The sequence below is a fragment of the Hirundo rustica genome, chromosome 11 (assembly GCF_015227805.2).
Source record: "Hirundo rustica isolate bHirRus1 chromosome 11, bHirRus1.pri.v3, whole genome shotgun sequence".
Lineage (NCBI taxonomy): Eukaryota > Metazoa > Chordata > Aves > Passeriformes > Hirundinidae > Hirundo > Hirundo rustica.
Genome location: NC_053460.1, coordinates 17,477,843 through 17,502,847, shown reverse-complemented (window position 1 = coordinate 17,502,847; position 25,005 = coordinate 17,477,843). Strand labels below are relative to the sequence as shown.

General features: G+C 39.3%; 1 protein-coding gene across 6 annotated transcripts in view; it reads left to right on the top strand.

Moving 5' to 3' along the window:
- Positions 1–25,005, top strand: part of CDH8 (cadherin 8) — a 156,666-nt gene that overhangs the window by 119,531 nt on the left and 12,130 nt on the right. For all 6 annotated transcript variants that reach the window (XM_040075132.2, XM_040075133.2, XM_040075130.2 and 3 more), the window contains 2 exons: positions 1,371–1,492; positions 10,010–10,127. In XM_040075132.2, the coding sequence (XP_039931066.1) occupies positions 1,371–1,492; positions 10,010–10,127 (240 nt within the window). The remainder of the gene's footprint in view (positions 1–1,370; positions 1,493–10,009; positions 10,128–25,005) is intronic.

Here is a 25,005-nt window from a genome sequence, read left to right as displayed (position 1 = left end):
TATGTCCCATCCAGGAGGAATTTTGATATTTCAGACCATCCGAGAAATACAAAGCCTTTTGAGTCTGTGTTTTTAAAATTGTTATATTTATGTCATTTTAATGTCAGTAGAGCAATTGAAATTTGCACATTTAAATTTGTGGGTGGAGCCTCACATATTGTGGATGTCTTTAGCACACAAGGAGGAAACAGGGTTGTAAGGTATCAGGTTTGATTACTTTACAGCAGAATTAACCCTGATGGAAGCCACAGAAGCCACAATGTATAGGGTGATTCTGCCTTTATTCATCTCTGTCATTTGTAGGGCTGCCACCGGTTGGTCCCTGAGCACTGGCCTGATCTTCATGTACTTTGTAGTAACTTGTACTGAGAAGTGCACTGAATATTGATATTTGTCATTGCTGATGATACAAATGAGGTAGAATACCATGACTGGAAAATAATATTCACTGAGAGATGGACTTGGAAACTGGGATTGAGTTACCTATGGAGGTGTGAATGTGCTATGGAACAGTTTATCAAACTCTAAATCAGCTGGTGACCTTGGTTTAAACTGAATTCATGGGTTTGCTCCTTGGGGAAAAATAATTTAAAATATTTATAAGTAGTCTCTAAGCAAATTAATGATGCTGAATTGAGGGAAAGACATAGCAGCTGCCTCTGAAAGCTATTCAAAGTAGATGCAAACTGTTGGTTTAGCTTTTCCTGCCATACAGCTCATTCTACTCTTCACAGTGATAAACAATTTTATGCAAAATAGCTCTATATTATAAATAATGAGTCGTTATTTCAGTAAAAAAGAAGTTCACAGGTCATGGTTTTGGTCATTGGTAGATGATCAAAGTGCTTTAATAGTCCAAATTACTGTCTAGTTTCGCCCCTGCCAGTCTCCCATCCATCTTTTTCCCAATGTGGGTCAGCACTTTAACCGTGTTTGCAATGAAGAAATAATAGATGTGGAGTCAGAACAATTAATGGAGTAAAATGTGCTGTTCTCTGCCAAAGATAAACAAAGAAATAAATCTCTGCTGTTTGTAGCCTTCCCTTTTCCATATATAGTGGACTTTATCAATAAAACAATACAAACTTCATCAAAGAAAAATCTTACCAATTTAGACCAAGAAGGTCTTCATTGAGCTAATCTCCAACAAATGCTGTTTGCAACAGGGATCTATTTATTCTTTTCAACCACAAAGCCCTGGCCATCCTTCTTTATCTCACGCTCTGACTCCTCCATCCATTACAGATGAGGCAGCCCAGTTAAGCAGGGGCAGGAGACGGGAAGAGCATGGTCACTGTAAGAGCAAGCACTGCTGTATTTAATTCCCAATTAAATATGCTTACCTTGGGTGCTTTGATTTCTTTTCTTAGGGAACCACAGCCAGGTGTCCCGGGTGCCTGTTGCCATCAAAGTTCTCGATGTGAACGACAACGCCCCTGAGTTTGCGTCAGAGCACGAGGCCTTTCTGTGTGAGAATGGGAAGCCTGGACAAGTGAGTATCCCAGGTTTTACGTGATGTGAGACTGGGCTGGAGATTCTCCCTGTCACCTTATGTCATCTTTATTCCCAAAATGTGTGCTACAGTGTTCATGCTAACAGCTCTTAGCATTAAGATAAACCCATGATCACTTTCTGTGGGATGTCTCTCTATAAATAAACAAACTTGTTTTCCCTAAAGTATAGTTTTAAATTAAAGGTGAGTATATTGGGACAATATCCTGAAGATAGCCTGATCTATATTCTCCTGTGTCTTTAAGCTCCCAATGTCACACTCTGTGTGATGGAGCTCAGCACGTCATAAGTTCACGTGTGTGTAGTGGTTTCACTTATTCTTTTTTGGTCTTGGTACTTACTCTTTTTGTGAGAGAGAGACTAGGAGAAAAACAAAGCAGGCTCAACCTTGAAATTAACAAATAGTTTATTAACATACACTAAAAGAATAGAAAAAAAAAAGTTGGAAAAAAAAGAAACTAAAACAGAATGAAACTTCAAAAACACTCTTCCCTCCCCTCACAAACTGTTCACTTTCTTACAAAACAACATACAGAGACAAACCTTGTAATTTTCAGTCAGTTTCATTATCTGATAATAGTCTTTCATCAATTCATTAGGGGAAGAGTATCTTTTAGTCATGGATCTCACTGACAACCTAGAACAGTTCTCTTGTGGGTTTTAAACTGTTACAAAAACAACCGCCCGGAGAAACCTGCCCCTGTGGCCCTCCCAGGAGCAGTTTCCCAAGCTGCTGATGGGTCGTGGGTCTTAGACTTTTGCATACTGGGGTGTCACTTTTTAAAGATTAATAACTACAAAGCAAAGGATTCTTCACTTCAAGGTACAGAGTTATCTTCTCACTTCTTCACTGGTGCAGGGGGCTTCTCATCTTTATCTCTGTTCAAGCACTTTATAGGATATTACTTAGTTCATCACAAACACCGTTGCTTAAATCTACACACAAATTAAAACAATTATCTCCCCAAATGCATATCTTTCCCATGATTTAAAGGAATGACTTTAAAATATAGAGTTCATTTCCATGGCTTAAGTAAGAATAGAACAACCAACTCTTCAATCCTCTGTCCCAATAGTCTTTTCACTCTTGCACTACTGACTTCGTGCTGTTGTTCTTTATGTTCACTCTGTCCTTTCTTACTCTCTCAGAGAAGGGCCAAGCTCTGGAAGCTTCATGTTGCTACGAAAGAGTTAAATCTGCTCGGAGTCTTTGTCTCCCTCTCTGTAGCTCCTGGTGTTAGATGTTCAAGGCCGAGCTGATGAGGGAGGAAGAACTCACACAGAAACATCAGAGATCGGAGCACCCGGGCAGTCCGGAATCTCAAAAAAAACCCAGGCAGGATCACAAATGCCTCCTCAGCCCAACCCTCGGTGCAAACTGGGGTGGCCTTGGCCCAAATAGTGCCCATAGCTCTTATCAGGGCCCAGCAAAGATCTCTCCCTGCTCCAGGGAAGTCTGAAGAAAGCAGCTGTTGGTGTAAAGCAGCAACCTCTCCTTCCCCCGCCGCCACCCGGGAGCTGATGGAATCCGGCCAGGCCTCAGGCCAGCTGCCCCCCCACAAAAAGGGGGGAGCAGCAGGCCCAACTCGATGTTACCTGTCTCTCTCTGGCCAAAGGAAGAAGGAAAAAAAGACCCACCTACAGGAAATCAAGGGGTTTTATATGGTACTTCGCAAAGTCGCAGCCAACAATTTCAGTGGTCAGAATAGATGTCAATATTCTAACTAACTGTCTGATAGGTCTCTGTCTCTTCCAAAGCAATTCCCAGGTCCTGACCTGGAGAAGCATTTTACATTTTTCTATAATTAAAAAACCAAACTGTACTAACCTATGACAGTGTGTTAGTAGGTGAAAGTGTAATCCAGCCTGAATTCCAGTTCAGTTATTGACCTGCACTGCAGTTACTCCCAGGTATAATTTAGAATAAACAATTAGTGAACCCATTTCCCCTTGACCTTATTTCAGTTATAGTCTCTATTCAGTTCTTACTTTTCTATGACAATTAGGAAAAAAATAAGACAGCAAACCAGAACTTGATGCAAAGTGTAGTAAATTATAATTCTGTTTGAAGATGACGTTGGAGAAGGAAAGTTCAAGTTTTCATTATATTAAAAAAATAAATTATTTCCTTCTTAATTTAATGAAGAAAAGCTTGATGAAGGAACTCACACAACACTTGCCAAGGTGAGGTAAACAGCAACATGTCAGAAGCAGGATTTAAACTTTTTAGTCTTTTTCAAAGAAAATGAAGAAGATTTGTTCAAAGATACTCACTTTGAAGGACAAATGTACAGAAATAGAGAAAAGTATCTCATATGACAAGGTGAAGATTCAAGAATATGCACAGACATTTAGAAAGTAGCACAGTGTAAATGAGATGTAACTTCTGTCCAGCAAGAAAAACACTGGGTGTTACGACAATTTGATGTTTTTAAACTTTGCAATTTATTTCTAGATTGTGACATTTTATTTAAATAAACAGCAGCTGACAGCATGACATGGCTTGTTAATCCAACTATTCCTGCATCTCATGTGGGTGTTAGACATTAAATTCACTGTTCTCCAAAGAAGGTTACCTGACAATAGAGTTAGAAGCTATTTTCTTTTTAGTAGTATTAAATGACAACCTATATTACAGTGTATGACAACCCACCTTTGCCAGGATTGTATTGTTACAGAGGGTGATTTGACTTCCAGCATCCCTTTTTGTTCAGTAAAATGGTGTCAAAAATGTGTCATTTAAGGAATAAGAATTCTCTCTATCCACTGAAGAGGAGATGTGCCCTTATGGGCAGACAGTCATGTTACGGTTGGCATTTCAGTTCTTCTAGCTCAGAGTGGATTTCTGTTTAGCTCAGGGTAGATTTCTGATGCTGAGTAGTTACATTTTCCAGAATAGATTAAATTCTAATGACTATGCCTTTATCCAGGACTTAGTGAGCTTCCCTAAAATCAGAAAGTTCTGTTGTACCGTGTTTTCTGACTGTATTTATCTAGATATTCCTATTGAATTTCAGCTGGTTTAAGAGATGGTGAAAAATATTCATATTTCATTTTAGAATAAAACTATAACCGAGATGATTAAGAGTCAGCAGGTAAAAAAGGCTTTTTTTTAAAGCACTTACAGAAAACTTCCATTAAAGCACGGTATTCTTTATCTACCATTACCTCTAACACTCTTGATCTGGTGGCAGATGTCACTCTTGAGCATGAATCCTTGTGTGAACTTTACAGATGGTTATTAAATATTTGGCTGCCAGCATGGATGAGGTGGCACTGATCCTGCAATTTATTCTGTGTTTAAACAAATAACACTGCTAGAACAGTAACCAGTCCAGAATAATCACCAAGGTTAGGTTCTGAATTGAAGTTGTCATTCAAAAATTATCAGTTCATGTAAAGATTTTAGTAACTCCACTGCCTTATTGTATTTTATTATGCTTATTTCTATATTAAAGTTTTGGAAGTAATCATATTAATAAGTCAGGATGGAAAATTCAAGAAACTACATATATCTCAGTTATGAAATAGCTAATATGAGAAAGGTACTACCTCTAGTACAGTAGAAAAACCCTAATTTGGATGGTTGTTCAAAGCTTAAACTCAAATGTTACACATGAAGGAAAGGTGCGATTGTCTTAAGGTATTCCTTTCTATTGACATTTGCAGTTCCGTTTAAATCTAAGTTTAAATCAAATTTGATTTACCATAAAGGAGATTATATTTGAACTAGTGGTAAAACCTTATGTGCAGCCACTAAATACATTGCACCATCTATTCCAGTTCACTTTCTAAGTGTTCTATTTTGGGTTCTGATGTAATTACAGTAGCAAGTACAGCTGCTGGTGAGGTGACACAATGGATTAAAAACTCTTGATGTACAATGCTGCCAGATGCATTTTCCTTGCCTTGACCTACCTCTAAGAGTAAAGGTACCACAGGCTGATCGGAGAGGAAAGGGAGGGAGAAGGAAATATAGTTGTCTATGCATGTATTTGTGTGCTTCTCACACATTTTTACACATGATGGAATGTTGCCAGAAATGTTTTTTTGTCAGTTTTAGGGGGGGGGGGAAAGCAAACCCTCAAAATTTGAATGTTCTGTTATAGTACCTTTAAGTTAGCCACAAATCACCTCTTGCCTTTTCCTATTATCCTTTATTCTTTGCATAATTCCAGTTACTAAAACCATTCACGGTTTGCTGACTATAGCTGTGCTGTTGGTGATTCTCCAGCACAGTAAAATTATTTTCCTGTAGTCCTAGGACAGAAATTCTATAATGTTGAGTAAGAAAAGTGCCTCACTCACTGTTTCCCAGTCCATAGTCAGACTTTTTCAGGGAAGTGCTCTTTGCTAGAAACAAAGCTACAAAATTTTCACTTGAGTAGTGCAGACAGCAATATATGAGAGCTGAAGCCAGCTTTAAACAGGAGCAATATAAAACTGAGTACAGTGCTCCTCCAGTTTCCCACAATTTGTCTCTATTTTATTCACTTCTCCTACTGGAATTGTTTTTCTTTCAAATGGGTGAAATCTTCAGGCAGATCTTTGCCTTTTCAACTGGAGCCATCCCTTTACAACCAGAACCTGCATTTGACTCTCCAGATAGACAAAGTTAAAATTGCTTTGTGGTGGGTCTACTCTTACGGTGTTTTGAGTCTGCAAAATAAGGCAGAAATAACCATGAATGGCAATGGGACGACAAAAGCTTTTCCAGAGTTGGAAGATCAGTCCTATTAAAATTAGAAAAGTGTTTACTGATGATATGGAACCATTCAAAGTGAGGTTAACAAGTTGCATCACAGGAGAACTCTTTTAAACAATACCAGGTACTAAAATTGCACGTAGATAGTTATGATGCATTGAAAATAACTTTGTTTTTTTATATAACCTTGTATATATTATTTCAGGCATATGTGGCTTTGTAGAACTGCAATACAAACCTACAAAATAGAAAGTCAAGTTGTCCTAGAAGACCATTTGACTATTCATTACAATCCAGTGCTGTCTGCTAAACAAAATATGCTGATTTGCTAAGTTTCTGCTAAATGTATGTACAGACTCAAATGCATGCATGAAGTATTAACACAACATCAAAGTTGGAATTTTACATGTAAGAATTTCAGAAATTTCAAGACTGAGCAGCCAAATGGTTATTAACTTTCTCTGCATGTGTAGTGAAAAACAACCAAACCAGTTCTTGTTTTCTTTATGACAAGTATTGACCAGTTTCTCTAAATGAACAACTTTGGGGTGCATGTTGTTACCCGGAAAGAAAAGACATCTGTTGTGGGCAAGAGGCCAATAGCACCTTGGCTGTGCCAGCCCTGGGGTGGCCACAGGACCAAGGCAGTGCCCGTCCCCTGCTGAGGGACCTCCAGCACAGGGGGCAGTTTTGTGTCCCTCATGGCCAGGGGCTGGAGCGTGTCCAGGGAAGGGAACGGGGCTGGGGAAGGGCATGGAGCCCCAGGAGGGGCTGAGGGAGCTGGGGAAGGGGCTCAGCCTGGAGAAAAGGAGGCTCAGGGGAACCTTGTGGCTCTGCACAAGTCCCTGACAGGAGGGGACAGCCGGGGGGGTCGGGCTGTGCTCCCAGGGAACAGGGACAGGAGGAGAGGGAACGGCCTCGGGCTGGGCCAGGGGAGGCTCAGCTTGGACAGCAGAAGGAATTTCCCCATGGAAAGGGCGCTCAGGCCTTGGCAGGGGCTGCCCAGGGAGGTTTGCAGTGCCCATCCCTGCAGGTGTCCCAGGAAGGGTTGGAGGTGGCACTGAGTGCTCTGGGCATCGGGCACAGCTGGGACTCCATGGGCTGGGAGGGCTTTTCCAGCCTCAGGATTTCTGTGACTGTGATTTTCAACCATGTTGTGAACCACAAATTCAGAGCTGGAGAATTGCTTCAGTAGTATTCCACTGAGTGACCACACAACGCGCAGTACAATGTGCCTATCAGCGCAGTAATAAAAAACTTGGAAATGAGAATTACTGGACTTTTCTCACCCCTGTGGAGTAAAAGATACCAGTTTCATATCACTGCATATATATTATGTTTTCTGTTGTGTTGTGGCTTTTTTTTTTTTTTTTAAAGAGCTTATCTTAATGCAAACGCACAAAGAAATAAGGTTGCTATGGGAACTCTAACTCTTAATTCTGTGATGTGTGCATGTAACACAACAAATGTAGTATTACACTGAGCCTGTCTTTTGCATATAATTTTTGGTGCATTTTAAGAGAAAGAAGGATTTAGTAAACAATGAAGGGAATGGATGGAATGCCAGTACATACACAATATTATAACAACCTGTTAAACTGCACCTGTTATGTGCACTTGCCCTTCCAGATTTCACTGTGCTATTATCCTTTTTCCCTATTGCTTTCCCATTCTGTCAGTGTTTGAAAAATTGAACAGCCATAAAATGTATCTGTCTAAATATATCTGTCTTGTTCAGGATCCCAGCCCAAATTGCACTCCCCTATGATGATGAATTACTGCTACCTGCTCCAGCCCTGGGCACATCACAGTGGGCGCCTTAGTGCCTGACACCTCTGCAAAGAGAAAGCTGAAAATGGCTCCATCTCTGCACTGGGACAGACAGAAACTACTTAAATATTTTTTCCACTGTTTGTATTTTTCCCACTTTAGGATCCATTATTCAGCTATTAAATTGCAGACTTACTTCCTAAAGTAAAAAAGCAGAAGCTGAGTTAGGCCTTTTATTTTTTGTCCATATCTTCTAATACATTTGTTTGAAATCCTATCCTATTTCCTCCTTGATAGATGCAGTTATCAAAAAACCCCACCTATTTATGTGGTATTTAAACATTCTAATTTTTTCAGTAGATTTTTGGTAACAACAATGATAAAGCTAACCTCTCCAGAATATTATCAGGCTAGGAATAAATAGTCTCACATTCCTTCCTAAGTTGGGCTGTCCTACAAATATCACTACTTGCTCAAACATTTTTTTACATATGTAATTTTAAATCTTTGTGTTTTGATCCCTGTGGTTATCTAGTAAGATTTTGTTCTTTCTTTGACTCTTGAAGAACATAAATATGATTTTGACTATTGTCATATATATAACACATATGGATTGATAGTCCTTGTGGTTAAACCAGAATAAAATGTTAGTTATTGGCATTTACTTAGGGAAACGTGGAAATTTTAAAATAAAATCTATGAATTTGGACAGCATCAAACCCTGCTTCCATTTTTCACTCTGTACTTTAAAATTTTTAAGTGATTCCTAGTTTGAATTTAATTGTGCAAGAAATTATTGGTGTATTGCTTTAGGCATTCCAAATAAATACATAAGACAATTGTTATTGGATTCAATGGACATAGAAAAGGTCAATAATTCTAACTGAATTTCTTATAAACCTCATCTAGCTTGAGCTAACTAATCCTGAAAGCCAGATCTGAGGGTGGGATCTGGATCTATGGCTCATTTTGTTTCTGTTTCTCTGGAAAACCTTTGGAATCAAAAGCAAGTGCACCAAATATTTTAAAAATCTCAAGAAAACAAAACAAAAAAATCATGAAGAAACAAAAAAAACAAACAAAAACCAAGGCAAAACAAACAAAAAGAAACAAACGCAAACCCCTCAAACCTCCTGGTTATTTTAAAAGATTTTCATAGTTCTGTGCAGCTTTTTATGATTTGAAAATGAACAGCTGCAGTACCTGGGTAATGTAGAAGGTAAAAATTGTAAATGGAAATAAATCCACTGCAGACACTGCAGTTATGTAAATCATATGAGATACTTTATACAAAGTTATCTGATTATTCAGTTATCCAAACTATCCAAAACACTCTTCACACCTAAATACCTTGCATTATTTTAGGAACCATTCGTTAATAATTATGTTATTAAAGAAACAAATAAGCATATCTTCCAAGCACAGGAATAACTGAGGTTTTATTAGAATTAAGGGGAAAATGTACAGCCCTCAGTATTTTTTTTTTTCTTTTTTTTCACTTTTGATTTTTTTCTCATCTGAAATTTCACACCCAAATTAATTTAAAAAAATAATAATTTTTCAGTGAAGTGAAATGTGGGGGGGTGGGGAAGGAGAAAGGATTAAAGGTATATTATATATCCAGGTTCAGTGAGAAACGTGGTCATATAAATGAAAGATTGCCATAGGCAATATGAGTGTTTTTGAAGCTCATTTTTCCTTTTTTTCTTGAATATTAATTTATTACTTGTCTAAATCAGCAGCAGTTTTTGCTGGCCTCTCTTACCTATCTCTTTTATTGGCTGGCTCTTTGTTCTGGAAATGTTTTAAGAGGGACAGATACAGTTTCTCTTCCCAAGGTTTTTGGTCTAAGGTCTATAAAGGCCTTGCAAAGTTATAAATGATCTTTTTTAATCTGGCATGGAGAGAAATTAAATGTGTCCAATAAATACTTCCCCCCCCCCCCCCCCCCCCCCCCCGCCCCCCCCAGCACTGTCTGTTTATCAGGAATGTGAAAACTTAATGAGCCCATTTGTGTTGCAGGTAATTCAGATTGTCAGTGCTGTTGACAAGGATGATCCTAAAAATGGGCATTATTTCCTGTACAGCCTTCTTCCTGAAATGGTCAACAACCCCAATTTCACCATCAAGAAAAATGAAGGTAAACAGAACAAATATGAAATGTGTATCTCGGCAAATTACTTTGGAATTGTTTTGTTGTCTTCCAATTACTTTACCAATGTGTCCTTTGGGCAATTAAAACATAAATAATCTGCTGAATGGTACCTTCATTATATCTCTTAAGCTATTTCCAATGACTTTAAATCAATGACTTTAAAGTAGATAAGAAGAAAGTAAAATGAATATGGAATTTAGATCCAGAAGACACCTCACTGGCTTAAATAAAATGAAAGGATGGATTTACTGCCTGTATTATTCCTGTTAATTTGAAATTCCAGAGATATGGTGTAAGATGAAAAATCTGAAACTATGCTGATAAATGAATGTTGATTCCTTCGTTGACTGTTTACGGATGGGAATATAAAATTAAGTATCTACTAAATCTCCCAAAGAAAGCACTTTTTCAGCCTGTTTGTTTTGTGTGTAAAGTGCCAAAGTATTTGGTGAGGAAATTCTGTTGCAAAGAGAAATTCCTTAGGTCAGCAAAGCCCAGGAGGACCCTTTGAATCACTGTGCTTTGGAGCACTCGTGGGAGGGCAAAATGTCATTTTGCAGGGCTGTAGAAGGGACCATTCACGTGTGATGGGAAAAAAAAGACCCATTTAATATTGTTGGGCAATAAATTTAAACTGATCCTTGTCTTTGGCACACAGATCTGTTTGAAGGTCAGGTGAGAGAAGGAGCTAGGACTGATCCCAAGAATGTTGTAGAGTGCTCAATGTGTTTGTACTTACTTGAATATTCAGCAAACTTGTTCTATCTCGGCTCTTTTTAATAAAGCACACCCTGCCAGGAATTCTAGTCAAATTCAGTCTCTTATTTGAAATTGTAAGAAAGTGATACCCTGTTTAGTTCATTGCTAATAGGAGGACGTATGTGTGAACTGTTTGTGCAGGAGGGTAAAAGCAATACTTGAAATGCCAATTAAAGAGGAAATGCTGTTTGCATTTTTTTATTCTATCTGTTCCAACCTAGAAGCATGATGACACTGTTTTGTTAAATGACGCTGCACCTAAATCCTTAAACCTGCTTGAATATATCCTATATTTTCCTCTTCTTTAGATGTGTTTTTCTCTTCTAACATTCACAAAATGCATCTCTACTTATATCTGTATTTTCTTGTAGTAAATGAGTCTCTGTGTGTTTTCAGGAGAAGATAAAACAAACCTCTTCAAAATGCATTTCATAATCATCAGCAGTGTAACACAAATTGAATTAAGCATCCTAAATGTGAGGTGGTTTGCTTGGCACAGCATGACAAAGTAAAAAAGATCTTAGCATTTCTCTTCATGTTTAAATACTGAGCTCACGTCGCTAATTACCCTTGTCCTTCCAATCTGTTACCTATTTAAGACCCACTCCTGCTCTTGCTCACAGACAATGGCAAAATGAGTCCTGAGCTGAGTGGGAGTGAGGAAACTTTCTATGTAACAAGGTTTATAAAAATAAGTCAAATTTTGTTACAGCACTGCCACTCAGTTTTATGCAGTTTTTAATGTGTTTGAATCAGTTAAATGGTGAAAATCCTCTTAAAACAAACACCTGAAATCTCTTGAAATTAAAAATCGGCTTGAAGAGACTTTTCTGATTTAATCCTTCAGTATCCAATAGTAAAATTCCAACTATGCATGCCATCCTTGTCTATCAGGACTGCTCAGCCAGGGGTGCAGTGCAAGGTTGATGTTAGAACTTGATCTCCCACAGGAAGCAAATACTCCTGTCAGAGCCAAAATCAGGGTATTGTTTGGATGAGGTGAGTTTTTATGTCCTTTAAATATCATAGAGCTTCAGTAAGTCTTTATTTGGTTATGCCACTTAAACAGTGAACTTGACCATGACTTTGTCTTGAATATATCTGCAAGATAAGCATGAGTGATTATTCATGAAGAAAAGCACAAACATCCCTAAAACACCCTGAATTCACATGACAAATGTCTCCTTTTTTCTGTATTACTGAGTGTCTGGGCTGTCTATAGCCAAGATGGTGTGGTCTGGAACTGTAAGGAAATGCATGTAACAAACTCTCCTCTCCTTTCTGGAGGTCAGCTCAGTGCTCAACACAGTAAAGCTTGGAACAGAAAAACATTCCCTCACACTGGTGGCCAAAATCCTTGACGTCTTCCTGACTGTGTCCTCAGCCTCAATTTCCTCCCAGAGTCTTGGCCCTGCCAAATTAATTTTTCAAGGCAGCAGAAACTTGATGGCTGCCGATGAAATGCTGTCCTCTTGTGAGTACCATACAGGGACTGCATTTTCTCAGGAAGCCTCCTGTAGAAACCCAGTTTTTACTTGCTGTAATTAGCATATTTCTTTATTTAAATAATTTTCATTTGCCTTTCTTCAAAATTCTCTTGAGGGTGGAGATAAACAGAAGTACCTCTCCTCAAGAAATGATATTGCCCTTTTGGGTTCTCTTGTGCTTTAGGTGACTGTGTGGCATTTGGTTACCATGTAATGGTGACATTGAACGTGGTGACATTGGTGTGCCAACAGTGCAGTTCAGCACCTGCCAGGAGAAAAAGCTGCAGTGTACTCTTTCTGCCCCTCATGCCAAAGAATACAGAAGATGCCTGTGATTTGGAATGTTCCCTTCCTGTGTCGAGCATAAGCATAACCATTAATCAATTTAGTTTGTTGCTGATTCTGTTGTTCAAACCTTCCAGATCGCCCTAAGGCAAGTTCCCATGATAGTCAGTAATTAGCTGCGCTGCTGACATACACTGCAAATATTATGATTGGCCACATTGTTATTGAGAAGTGTGTTTAACTAAGTGACACAACAGGTATCTTCATCAGGAACCACACAAAAAAAACCCCCAAAACACTGCTCAGAAGATTTTATTACATATATAGAAGTTATGCTGTACTCACAGCAGAATCTGTGCCTGGAAATGGTGCTCTGGTGTTCCGCATTTACTTAGCGTGTTGAATTTCCATATTTACAATCCCTTCTGTAGACAAGATACCCAAAACTGTAGAGGCTGTGGTGCCTTTCTGATGTAAATAATGTAAAAAAAAAAAGTAAATTTAACTGCCGTCATGCATCTTACTGAATGTCTGTAGATCATCTCTTAACCATCTTTATTTTCCATAACCCCTGATGCTTTTCTGCTGTCCTTTTCTGAGCTCAGATGTTCTTTACTGGGTGGGGTGTGGAGGTTTAGTGCCTTGGATTCCTGGGCAGTGAGTGATAATCCGAACAGAGGCAATCACGCCCTCCCAAGCTGTAATCGAGGCACACTGAGCACTTGTATTGCCAGGTGCAAAAACCTTTATCCCCTCTCAAGAGAAATTATAGTTATATAAAAAAATATAAGAAGTTAATGCTACATGAAAATCATGTCATGTTTTCTGTGTTAGACCTGTGACTAAACCTGTGACTCTGTGACATAACAAGTCCCTGACTGCACAAACTCCTGACTGAATCTCTGGGCGCTTTTCACGTGCCTCTGTGCTGGGTTTTACTGCACAGGAGCAGAAATGGAGGAAAACCAGAAAATCTGTGTTTTGTGTGGTGTGTCTGAGAAACTTTGAACCAGAAAAAACCTCCAATTTCAGATGAAAATATCTGATGTTTAGACAAGTGTTGATACTCTCTAGCTATGTGTTGTAGACTGACTGGAATTAACCCTTCCAAAAAATCTGTAGGCTCACAATAAATGACAAAAAACTGACAGGAGTTTAGACAACTGATGAGGATTTTGTACTGTCATGGCATCAGAAAACTGAAATGAGACCTCTGGAAATGGAATTAGAATTTGTTGACAGCCCTTTTTTCAGGTGAATGGTCTTCACAGAGCTACCTAAAATCCAGTGCCAGTACATGGATCTTCTGCTGCATCCCAAACAGCACCCTCACAGCAGTACCTGTTTTCAGCACTGAATTCTTCAGGTTCCCTTAGACTGTTGGAGTGAGAGCAGAATTCTGTGATAGGAGTGTTTTTACACATGCAAACATTTTGATATGCTGCCAATGCAGTTCCTACTGTCAAAAACTACCAAACGTGTCTTTGCCATACAGAGACCTCAAGTTTTTCCCACAAGAAGTTGCCATTGCTGTTCCATTTTTCTGATGCCATAACCTATTTCCTAATGGAGTAAACCCCAAATTAAATGTTCCACAGTGCCTTTGGATGCACTAATTCTTCTGACAGGAGAAATGGTGCATCTTTCCTGGATAAATGGGATATTCCATGCTTCTTATAGGGCTTATGTAGCAGAGCAGTCCTGGGGTTGCTGGCCTATGGGCAAGGCTTACCTTTGGGTAAAGAACCTTACTGGCATGAGCTCATATTCCTGCAGGAATCCAATAGCCTGATTTGGCTTGTAATAGGCTGATTATCAGTAATCAGCCTCCTCTCTCCCTCAAATATTCCATGTCCATCTGTCAAGTTGAGCTCTGAATTTAGTCCTGATTCTAGTGAGTGCATAGTAAAAATGTTTTGGATTTTTTCTAATTGAGGTATTATATATCCACTTAAGGGATGAACTGTTCTGTTCTGTTGGTTCTCTCTGACAAACTTAATATTTATTCTCAGCCATGCTTAGTCTATTACATCTATGATATAGCTCCAAGAGTGATCTTGTTTGAATGTCCATTTCTTTTGTTCTTTCCTTCAAGTTAAATCTTGCTCATGTCCTTGTGCTGCCTTGAAAGTGCAGGCACTAGGTCAGGTGTTTTAAAGGAAATTGCCTGGTATAATCACTTCAGTCACTGCCTTGCATGCCTTTGTATGCTATGGATTATTTATATTTCATCACTTCTTTACCATTAAAAACCAAATATTTCTAAACTTTCACAATAGCTGAGGAAAACAATTACATGCAAACACTCTTAAATAATAAAACAAATTATTATCACTTTTTTTTTTAAAAGTACTTCTCTGTCACTATGGTTTTAATACAGTAAAACCTGGACCTTTTCCCCATCCTTTTTCATGAAAGTATTTTTAGCAGCATCTGTCAAATACATACCTGGAGGGTAAGTCTTTTATTCCCACCAGAGTAACTCTCATGTGTTAAAATAAGTCTTTCCCTGAAACAGTTTCTTTTGGCATTTCTGGATGAGTCTCTCTGTCATTGTCTCAGCTGCCAGCTGAAGCTCCTTCTGTGGTTTTTGACTGACTTTTCTCTCCAAATATATCCCTCAGAGACCTCTGAGGTGACTCCTCTGTTTCACTGCCCTCCTCCCACTTTGCCCAATTTCAAAGTTAACCCCCTAACCCTAGATCCAAATTGCCAGAGCAAGGACATCTTAAACCCATCATTTCTGGGTGGATGTGCAGTGAACATCCTGAAAAACAGCACCCAGATGGTCCCTTGGATGTGAGCAGCACATCCTCACACATCGCTGCAGTTTCAGGCAATTTGGGGAAACTTTGTGGCCCAGCTGCCACGTGCCAGAGGGTGTTCCACAATGGCACTGCTTGAGGGAAAGCACATGCTTGTGTATCTCTAATGTGTTTAATTATCGTCCTCATTCCTTTTATATATCAGTAATTAGACTTTCAAACTACAAAACACACGAAATCACATCCTTGTTAGTGCTTTTCTTCAAATTAAGTGATGTGCTCAGTCTTGCTTTTAAGTTATTATTTTCCTACCATCTGTCAGTATTAGTGGTATGGAATAATTTCCAGAAGATGTGAAGGAATATGAGGCATAATCTAAGAAAAAACATTGATCAACCTTTCTTTCTATAGATGTGGTTTTGTCACCAGAAATCACAAGGAATACTTGCATAACAAGGTGCAAGTGCTGTGAAAGGAGCAGATTTAAAAATAAAACATTGCAATGTATTAAAAAAATAAACACAAACACAAAGTACCCTATTATCTGGCACTTGTGTGTCAGGATCTGCCATCCACAGGCACACATCATGTTTCTCCAGGAGTGTTCATAGTGTGAAAAATGTATTATAAATATCATACTATCAATCTTTTTCTCAGTGTGGCATTTAAACTGGAGTTGTTTAAATAGCAAAGTTCAACATTTTTATAACCTGTGCATACCAGAAGAACCTCAGTTTATTGATTTTTTTAAATGAATAATAGAGTTAATAATGAAATTGCTAATACAAAATTAGTAAAATATTTCCTTTGTAGTGTGGTTGAAAGATTTTGTTCAATAAGCTCCCTTTTTTGCTTCTATTAGAAATTGTATGTTAAAGAAATTAAAGCATAAAGACATTTTGCTGAGTAGAAAGGTCTAAATATTATCAAAACAAATCATGTGATAGTTAAGGTAACTAAGTTCTATGAAACATTGTCATTCTGCGGATTAACAATAACCTGGGATTAATTTTTTTCCCCAGAAAATACTTGATTATATTTTCGATGCATATTTGCCTTCCTCAGCTAAAAAAAAAAAAAAAAAAGTGATTTGCAGGCCTGAAGTAACACATTCTACTGATAGTCTGCACGTTATCCTAAACTGCTGAGCCCCCTTTTAAGAATTGTGTTCTGTGGCTGGAAAGCGTGTCAGGATCACGGTGGGGCTGGGAGGGGACCCAGGGACACTGTGCTGCCACACCTCCCTCACTGTGCCAGCAGGCAGGGACACCATGGAAGGGAAAGGACTGATTCAAGTTCTCATTCCATGAATATGCAAAAAGTGATGTTCAGCCACTGCAAACAGCTTTGCTGGAGCGAGTGCATTGGGTGGCAATTGGCAAGTCCCTGATATAATTCATGCAGTTCCCTTTGCTCAGGTTCCTCTACCCCTGGTCCTGAGACAATTCACCTGCCTGAAACTGCTTTGGATCAGAAAACATGCTAGATCATCCTTTGTAAAAAGAAAGAAAAGTAATCGATTTTCTTATTTGTGTATCTGACAATTCTAAGATGTAATGTCATCCTGTAAAGAAACAGACTGCACCCAAGAACTGAAAGAGAGGAGCCCTTTCCCAGTGACAAAATGATGAGCTACACGAGGAAGAAATCAGTGTTAGACATCTTTAGACTATTCTCAAACTCTAGAAGGCTTGGTAGAATTCCAAGTGAATGATAATATTCTCAAGGGACCTCAATACATTCCATTAGTGCTCAGAGGTTCTGTCTTGCCAGGCAATGGATGCATTTCCCTTTTCACCATATGATTTCACGTTGCAGTGATATATCTGACTCCTCTCCACTATTCCTAGCAAGGTTACACTTTTCCATGGTACTGCAGTGTTAGTCCCACCTAGCTGAGGCTGGTGACAATATTCTCAGTATGTATCTTTCTGCTGATAACTTTCTGCTTCCTTTTCCCCTTCTTGCTTTACTATCACCACTATCAGCTGTGTTCTGTTATTCCCTGAAGTTCTGCTTTTCCTTGATGTTGACTATCAGTTGAGTGAGATTTGAAACAAGTTCCCTGGCAGGGATGGCTGCGGTGTTGTTTTCTGAAGTGATTGCATTAATGTCGAGGGAAGGCAGCATTTTTCCACTCCAATCCTTTGTCCTTCACTGACACCTGCTTCTGCTGTCTTTCCCAGTTTTCTTCTTGCATGCAGATCACTGCTCTTTCCAGACTCCTTTCTGATTAGAGCCACAAACCAGGTGAAAACTCAGCGCAGTTCTTCTGCAAACACTTTTTAGCCCTGTCTGGGTGATTTAAGCTTCTTGCAGTGGTTATGTCCTTTTCACCACTTCAGTGGGCTAGAGAGGTGCACACACCTGAAACAGAGAACTAGGATCAACCTTTCAGAGGCTAACTGAGCTGCCAGCTCCTCCACCCTGAGACCCTTCTGTCAGTTCTGTCCATCTGAGTCCTTATTCACTCCTCTCCTGTATTCAGGATGCAGGACTCCAGACAGATTCCCTCTCTCCTCCGCCCTAAGCCAGAGGTGATCCATCAAGTCTTCAGTGGACTGGACAGGCCAATCTGATGGATGAACCAGCAAGGAGGGGGCCATCTGGTAAGCTGATTGTCCTCTTGCAGGCATCTCCAGCTCCTCTTCAGCTCTGCTGTGCTCCCCAGCACGTCTGTACTTTTTACAGTTTTGCACTGCCAAAGTGTTTTCCTGGGAGCTTCTGTTCCAAATGCTGTTTAACCTTTCTGTCCTGTTTCAGTTTAGCTCTGCGGTGAGAACTTCATTCCAAGCCTCCCAAATGCAAACTTTCAGACAGCTACAGAGGAGTTGTATATACACATTGGAAAATCAGACTAATTCCCACAGCATCCCATCCTTTCAGAGACTGCCTGGTTTTGGTCATTTGAATCAACCAAATTACACAGTTATTGCAGAGCATTAGTGCAAACATGACCCAGCCCCAAACAGCATCCAGTGGGAGTGATGAGACCCGGGCTAATCCCAAATACATGCAGCCTGCCATTATGCACACATGACTAAAGAGACTTTTACTTCACTCGTTCTTAATTTATTATTTGTGCTGCTAGCAACAGAATGTTGCCAAGACGTCAATTATGTTTCATTTTATAAATCAAACTAATTGAGAACCAGATGCAATCTGAGTGAAAAAGATCTGAGGTCAGTGTTGTGCACCATATGCATGACAGTGCTTACTCATGATGAGGGAATGGATTCGACAGCTGTGAATTTTCCTGCTGTAGGAGTTTCATCAAGCTCAGAAGTGTAACGTCCTTAGCTCTCTTTTCCCAGTTTGTTGCATTAATTTCATAATAAATCTAAAGTAGAGTGAGTAAGGGATAAAAGGCTGTGAAAACAAAACAGGAGAGCAAAAGAATTTGGTCATTAAGTTAGCTTGAAAATCTGTCTGGTTCAGTAATAACATGGAACATGGATGAAAGAAATAGCAGAGAAGGAACAAATTGAATCTTCAGTGTGACTTAGTTTCAGACACATAATGGGAAAATAGACATTAAATCAAGGTCTCATGACTGAACTTCTTAGCTGACAGAAAGGTGGGGTTCTTACTCAGAGCAGAACTTCTCCACTAACAGCAGTAAACCTGCAGTTCTAGCTCCTTGAAATTTATCAACAGGCAGGAACTGCCCCTGCACAGGAGGCACAACTGCTGCCCTGGCAGTGCCCAGCCCTGAGCAGATGGTGCCCAGTGGCTGTGCAGGCTCCTCTCTCCCTGGGGATATTGCAGAGCCCTCTGCACACACTGCTGTGCCCTGTGCTCTGGGACGGCCCTGCTGGGGCACGGAGGGGGCACCAGAGCAGCCCCTGGGGGTCTCTCCAGCCTCACCCAGCCTGGGATTCTGTGAAACACTGCTCCACCAGCCTTTAATCAAGGGTTCCCTAAGTGCTCTGAAAATGTAACTCCTTAAAACCTCATAGCACCCATGATTATGATATTCTAGGACTTTAGAAGTATTTCATAGTAGTATTTATAGCCAAGTGAATATATAATATTTGAAGATAAATTTCCAGGTTTTTAATCAGCTACCTTCTGAAAGAGTTAAGAGATTTCTAAGTAGCACTTCTGGCTTCCTGGGTACATCTGATTCCTCCAGGTTTTCTGCAAAATGCTATTTCTCTGGTGGAAATGTTCAAGGACAATGCACTGACTATGTTTGATTTCCTGGAAATGGGTTTAAATCTGAGTAGGAGGAATGATCTCCTGAGGCCAAAGAACCTCTGCCCTTTCCCCACCTCAATATATTAACCAGCAGAGTCATATTGCATCTAAGAAGTTCTTCTGTATCCACCTCATGGTTAGCTCATGAATATTTGCATTCTATTCCCTAAGTACCTGATTGATATGTTTTTCCTTTCCTTTCCTTTCCTTTCCTTTCCTTTCCTTTCCTTTCCTTTCCTTTCCTTTCCTTTCCTTTCCTTTCCTTTCCTTTCCTTTCCTTTCCTTTCCTTTCCTTTCCTTTCCTTTCCTTTCCTTTCCTTTCCTTTCCTTTCCTTTCCTTTCCTTTCCTTTCCTTTCCTTTCCTTTCCTTTCCTTTCCTTTCCTTTCCTTTCCTTTCCTTTCCTTTCCTTTCCTTTCCTTTCCTTTCCTTTCCTTTCCTTTCCCTTTGTAAATTTTTTGGTTGCACTCATTATGGAATATCTTTTTGTTTTGTCATATCCTAAACACAGACTGTTGAGGAGAAATTAATTTATTAGTTGCTCTGATTGCACTTTTGTCAATTAATGAGAAACGAGGAATGAGTCTCATTTTAAACTTTCAGTTGCAGTAAAGATATAAAGACCACCAAGGCTGTTCTACTAGAGGAATAATAAACATGCTAAAAGTGAAAACAATTTAAGCAGGAATCATCACCTATTAACTGTTAGTTTTTCCTTTGATTAGGAAAAATCTCATTTTGTCATTTTAGCAGACTATTTGCACATGGATCCTCCATTAAAAATAGGAGATACTGATTTTTCACACTTAGCCTTAAGGCTTATCTGATTGACTATTTCACAACTGACATTATAATGCAAGCTTAAAAGGCTCAGATATGTTCTAATTTGTATCTTGTTTTGAACCAATTCCACACGTGTTTTACGCAGGGAAGGAGTTACTGTTGGAATCACAGGCATTGTTCCTACAGAGTGACCATGACATTGATTATTATGTGAATTCTGTGTCACTGCATTTTCCTGAACCTGTCTGGTGTGCTCAAATAGGTTTATATTTTCTACTTTACATACTCTTTTATTTCTTCCTTGCTCATTTTGAAGAGGTGAGTGTTTAAGAATGGGTTGTATTTCTCTGTCACAGCAAAAACAGCAGTGACACATTGAAGGAAACAAAAATTTTTAAATGATTTTTCAGTACAGCTTCTGACATCAACCTTTAGAGAATAAGGGAGACAAAACTTTTTCCTAGTTGGGTGGCGGGGTTTGTACCACTTAGGTTATTTTCCCATTAACTCCTGATTTTGTAATTTTTATGGGTGATCTTGTAAAATATGTCACTTTGTTGGTCTTCATTTAATTCTGTCTAATTAGGACGTACTTTATTTGGCAAGCAGTCAGTAATTAGTGACATATTTATGTAATTATTAGCGTGTAATATTTATATAGTAAATCTGCCTTGAAGGCAATCCATTCAGAGGGCAGGGAAGAGGTAGAATACATGATGTGACTGAACGCAGAGCTCTTACACGCTGAGCCAAACGCAGCAGAGAAATGGAATGCATCAGTTGACCTGTCTAGTCTGGGGAGAGAGTTTGCATATCCTAAAATGATAGGATGTGCACACTTGGTAATCAGCACTGATTAGAGAGGGAGTGAAGATGGGCCCCTGTTTGAAGTGAGATAATAAGGCAGCTTGTTAGGGAGAGATAAATAGAACTTGAAGAAAAGGACCAGATGTCTGCTTGATGGTGTTGAAGAGGAGGAGCTGGTGGGGTCCTCCAAAGGTAACTGATGGATGCGGAGCCGATTGCAGGAATCAGGGAAGCAGCGGGAGCTGTCTGCCCATGTTCAGAGAGCAAAGGCTGAGCCCCCAGCCTGGCCTGACTAACCCTGGGCTTAGACTAGCAAACTTCACTCTGACTGTGAAGCCTGAGGACTGTGTACAAGCCTGAACAGTAACTGTAACTCTGTAGGTTTGGGATTTTTCCTCCACCTGACTCTAAGAGCTAAGTCAGGACTGAAGTCCACTCTGTGGACTTTTGAGATGAGTTTGATGTTGAAGTCATAAACCTTAAAAGGACCACCAACAGTAATCTCTGAATGCTGATGAAAGTTCTCTGTTCCATTCTAAGAATATTGGGCTGTCTTGAAAATGAGCACTGAATTTTTTCTTCTCTTTAATGACATAACCATTTCACATCGCTTTCACAAACACAGGTAAAACTTTCTGGCTTTGTTTGTGTTGTGTTATGAAACTCATTCAGTCTAATCTAAAACTGAAGCTAAAATACAGGTTATTGGAAATAATAAAAAAATAAAACTAATTCATGTAGCCTTTTCCAACTTGTTTCTCCCTAACCTTGCTTTGCTGGGTCCTGTCACTTCCTATAACATTTTCATCCATTATATGTGACCCTCCTGTAAACTATGCAGTGTTGCCCCAACGAAGATTAAGACCTTGTGTTAATCTCAGAGCACTCCACAGGAGTGATGGATTTTTGACTGAGGAATTGTTCTAGAGTTTGGAACACTTCTGTTTAGCTTGGCTACGTGTTTCCTGCGTGAATTTGGATAAAACATTTAATCACCGTGCTGCCCTTGTGCTGTGCAAACACTGCAGGGCTGTGAGCAGTTCCCTAGGGGCTGGTAAATGCTGAGAGTTTCAGGAATGTTCTTTAGGGGGGTGTATTTTGGGTTCTTCTGCAAGTCCCAGACAGTAAACATGAGGAATCTGCTTCTCAGGGGAGGAGATGGTGGAGCCCAGTCTGATGGCAGCTGCAGTATTGAGTACAGAGGGAGGTGGTTTAGACTCGGTTCTACACCTGACATCCTCTTCTGTATCAGCTTTATCTAATCCACATTGTCACAGCTTCTTTGTACTAACATTTTCTATTTTTAAATAAGAAAAAAAATAGAACAAATCAACTTTTTCTTGTTTTATGCCTTTTTTGTGCTAACAGGCAGGATCAAAAGATGTAGTTGCTAAAACCTTTATAGAGTTCTAATACAGTCTGTCTAGCAGAACCACTTGCTTCAAAAATTCATATACAAACCATAGCTTTTTCTAAATGAAAACGATTTTTCTTAAATATTTATTTATTTATTTATTTATTTATTTATTTTCCCCAGAAAAGAAACATAACTTTCTCAAGTTTTTTGAAAAAAACCCTTACTGTTTTGTTTTTTTTTTTTTTTTCTGCTCACCTTTTTGACTTCATATGCTTTTTCTTCAGGGTCACAGAGGTTTTTTTAGTGTATTGAGATGCATTTTCCTCTGCCAGTAGAATCCCCATCTCTTACTAATATTTTTATGCGATCATGCTTTGTATTTTTATTGCAGCTTCTGCCTAAACACTTCACTTGTACTTTGTACAGGCTCTTCATCACAAATTAGAAGACAACAAGGAACCATTTGCAAGGTGTTCTCTTGGCTTACAGATTCTTTATGTATATATACCTCATAACTTCTCTTCATGAGACAAAGAGAAACACCGAATAAGAGGTCTTTTGTTTTGTCACAGTTATATTTCAATTGTGAATACAAATGCTTTACTATTTTTAGAACTCCCATCCTTGGAGATCCTCAGGAGCCAACTGGACAAGGTCCTGGGCTCTGGGTAGCTGTAGTGAGCAGGGGTTGGACCTCTGGAGGTCCCTTCTAAGCTCACTCATTCTGTGATTCCATGAGAACTCCGAACAACTTCTGAACTGGTGCTGTAATTTCCATATATTCACCCGCAGTAGCATTGACTTTGTCATATCTCTGCAGCAAGGCAGAATTCAAGTGCTGACATCTTTCCCCAGCTCCTTCTTTCCAGGTTCTGAGTTGTGTCACACCATGTAACAGAGCACAGACAGGGTCTTGCAGTATGTCCTGGGCTTGGAATATAAATTCAGATGCATGTGTGCTCCTGCTTTGAGTCTCCATAATCCAGCTGTGTATCCCAGTCTGGAACTTGTGGCTATTCCAGGTTTTTTCCATGTAATATTTGTGTTGCTGTCCAGAAGCATTCCAAAGAGTATCTGGGATGTTTCATTTGAAAGCCTTTTCAAACTATTCCGCTCTATAGATGGGTAATTGGGTTTTTTTCACTCACTGGAATTTCTTCTCTGGCTGCCTTTTGCTCTTCCCTGCATTTCGAAAGGCCATGAGTTTTCCCCGTGGGGATCACATCCTTGCTGAGAGGTGTGCATGTAATAAGGCATCGTGTGAATCCTTTGGGTGTGAGACAGAGGTCTAAATTACTGCCATTAATGGTCTGATGATAACAAATTGTTATTGTTATATGTAATCTGCATATCAGAATGTCTTCCCAAAGTCATTATCATGCTGCCTGTGGGCCCAGGGGCAATGTTACACCATAACATTTCAGTCTTTCAAATTACAAAAAGCTAATATAACTCTTGATGACATTTACAAAAATGTATAATGGCACTCCTTTCAGGGCTCTCACAGAAATTATTCTCAGGGAACTTCAAGGGAGTTCTCCTTGTATAAGAACTGCAGGATTCTGGCACTTTTTACTATCAAAGCCTCATTTTTTTCTTCAGTGGCACCAGCTCAAGGAAATGTTAAGTCAGAATTGTTTTTAATTTATTTTCTGACTTAAAATGCCCTGGCCAACGTAAGCTGTATTTAAGTTTCAATGCTCTTTGGCAGAGAGTCCACATTCTAAATTTCTTTTCATAGGAAGTTGTTATGTCAGAGTTATAAACCTCTGAAAACTGGCATTTTGTAATGGAAGTGCTGACAAGACCTTTATTACACCAGTACAAATAGGCAGAATTCCAATAAATGCTGGTTGCAGTTTTCATAGTCTGCTGGTTGCTTTCTGCTGCTGTATTTCAAAGCGGACATTATGTAAAAAGTAAGTGGCAAAATAAAAATACACTGGTAGGGCTGAAATTTGGCTTTTACTGTGGCAACAAAACTTCAATATGCTTGATAGATCTGATTGGAGATTTAGTTTTTAAGGGCTGGTGCATGATTTACTGGTAAATTGTTTTAAATCCTTACCAAGCTGCTGTGCACATTCAGCAAGGAATTGGAATGGAAAAGGTGATTATCATGGCACAGAGAAGTGGATGTTAAACTACTCAAATGTCAAGAACACATCACATGTCTAAGACCCAAAAGGTCCCTACTTAAGTTTTATGGTTTTTACTACGATATTCACAGTTTACATTGTACAAAGAAAGATTCACTTCAAATATCCGTGATTTTCTTCATCGTTATGAGGTCTGTGAACATTTTCAGACCTAGAAGTCACTGATGTAAGAACTGGAGGATGCGTGTGAAGTGAGCAAGGTGAAGAACATGGGTGGGAATTCGTGGAACTTTTCCATCACCTCCCAAGAGCACTCTGAATTT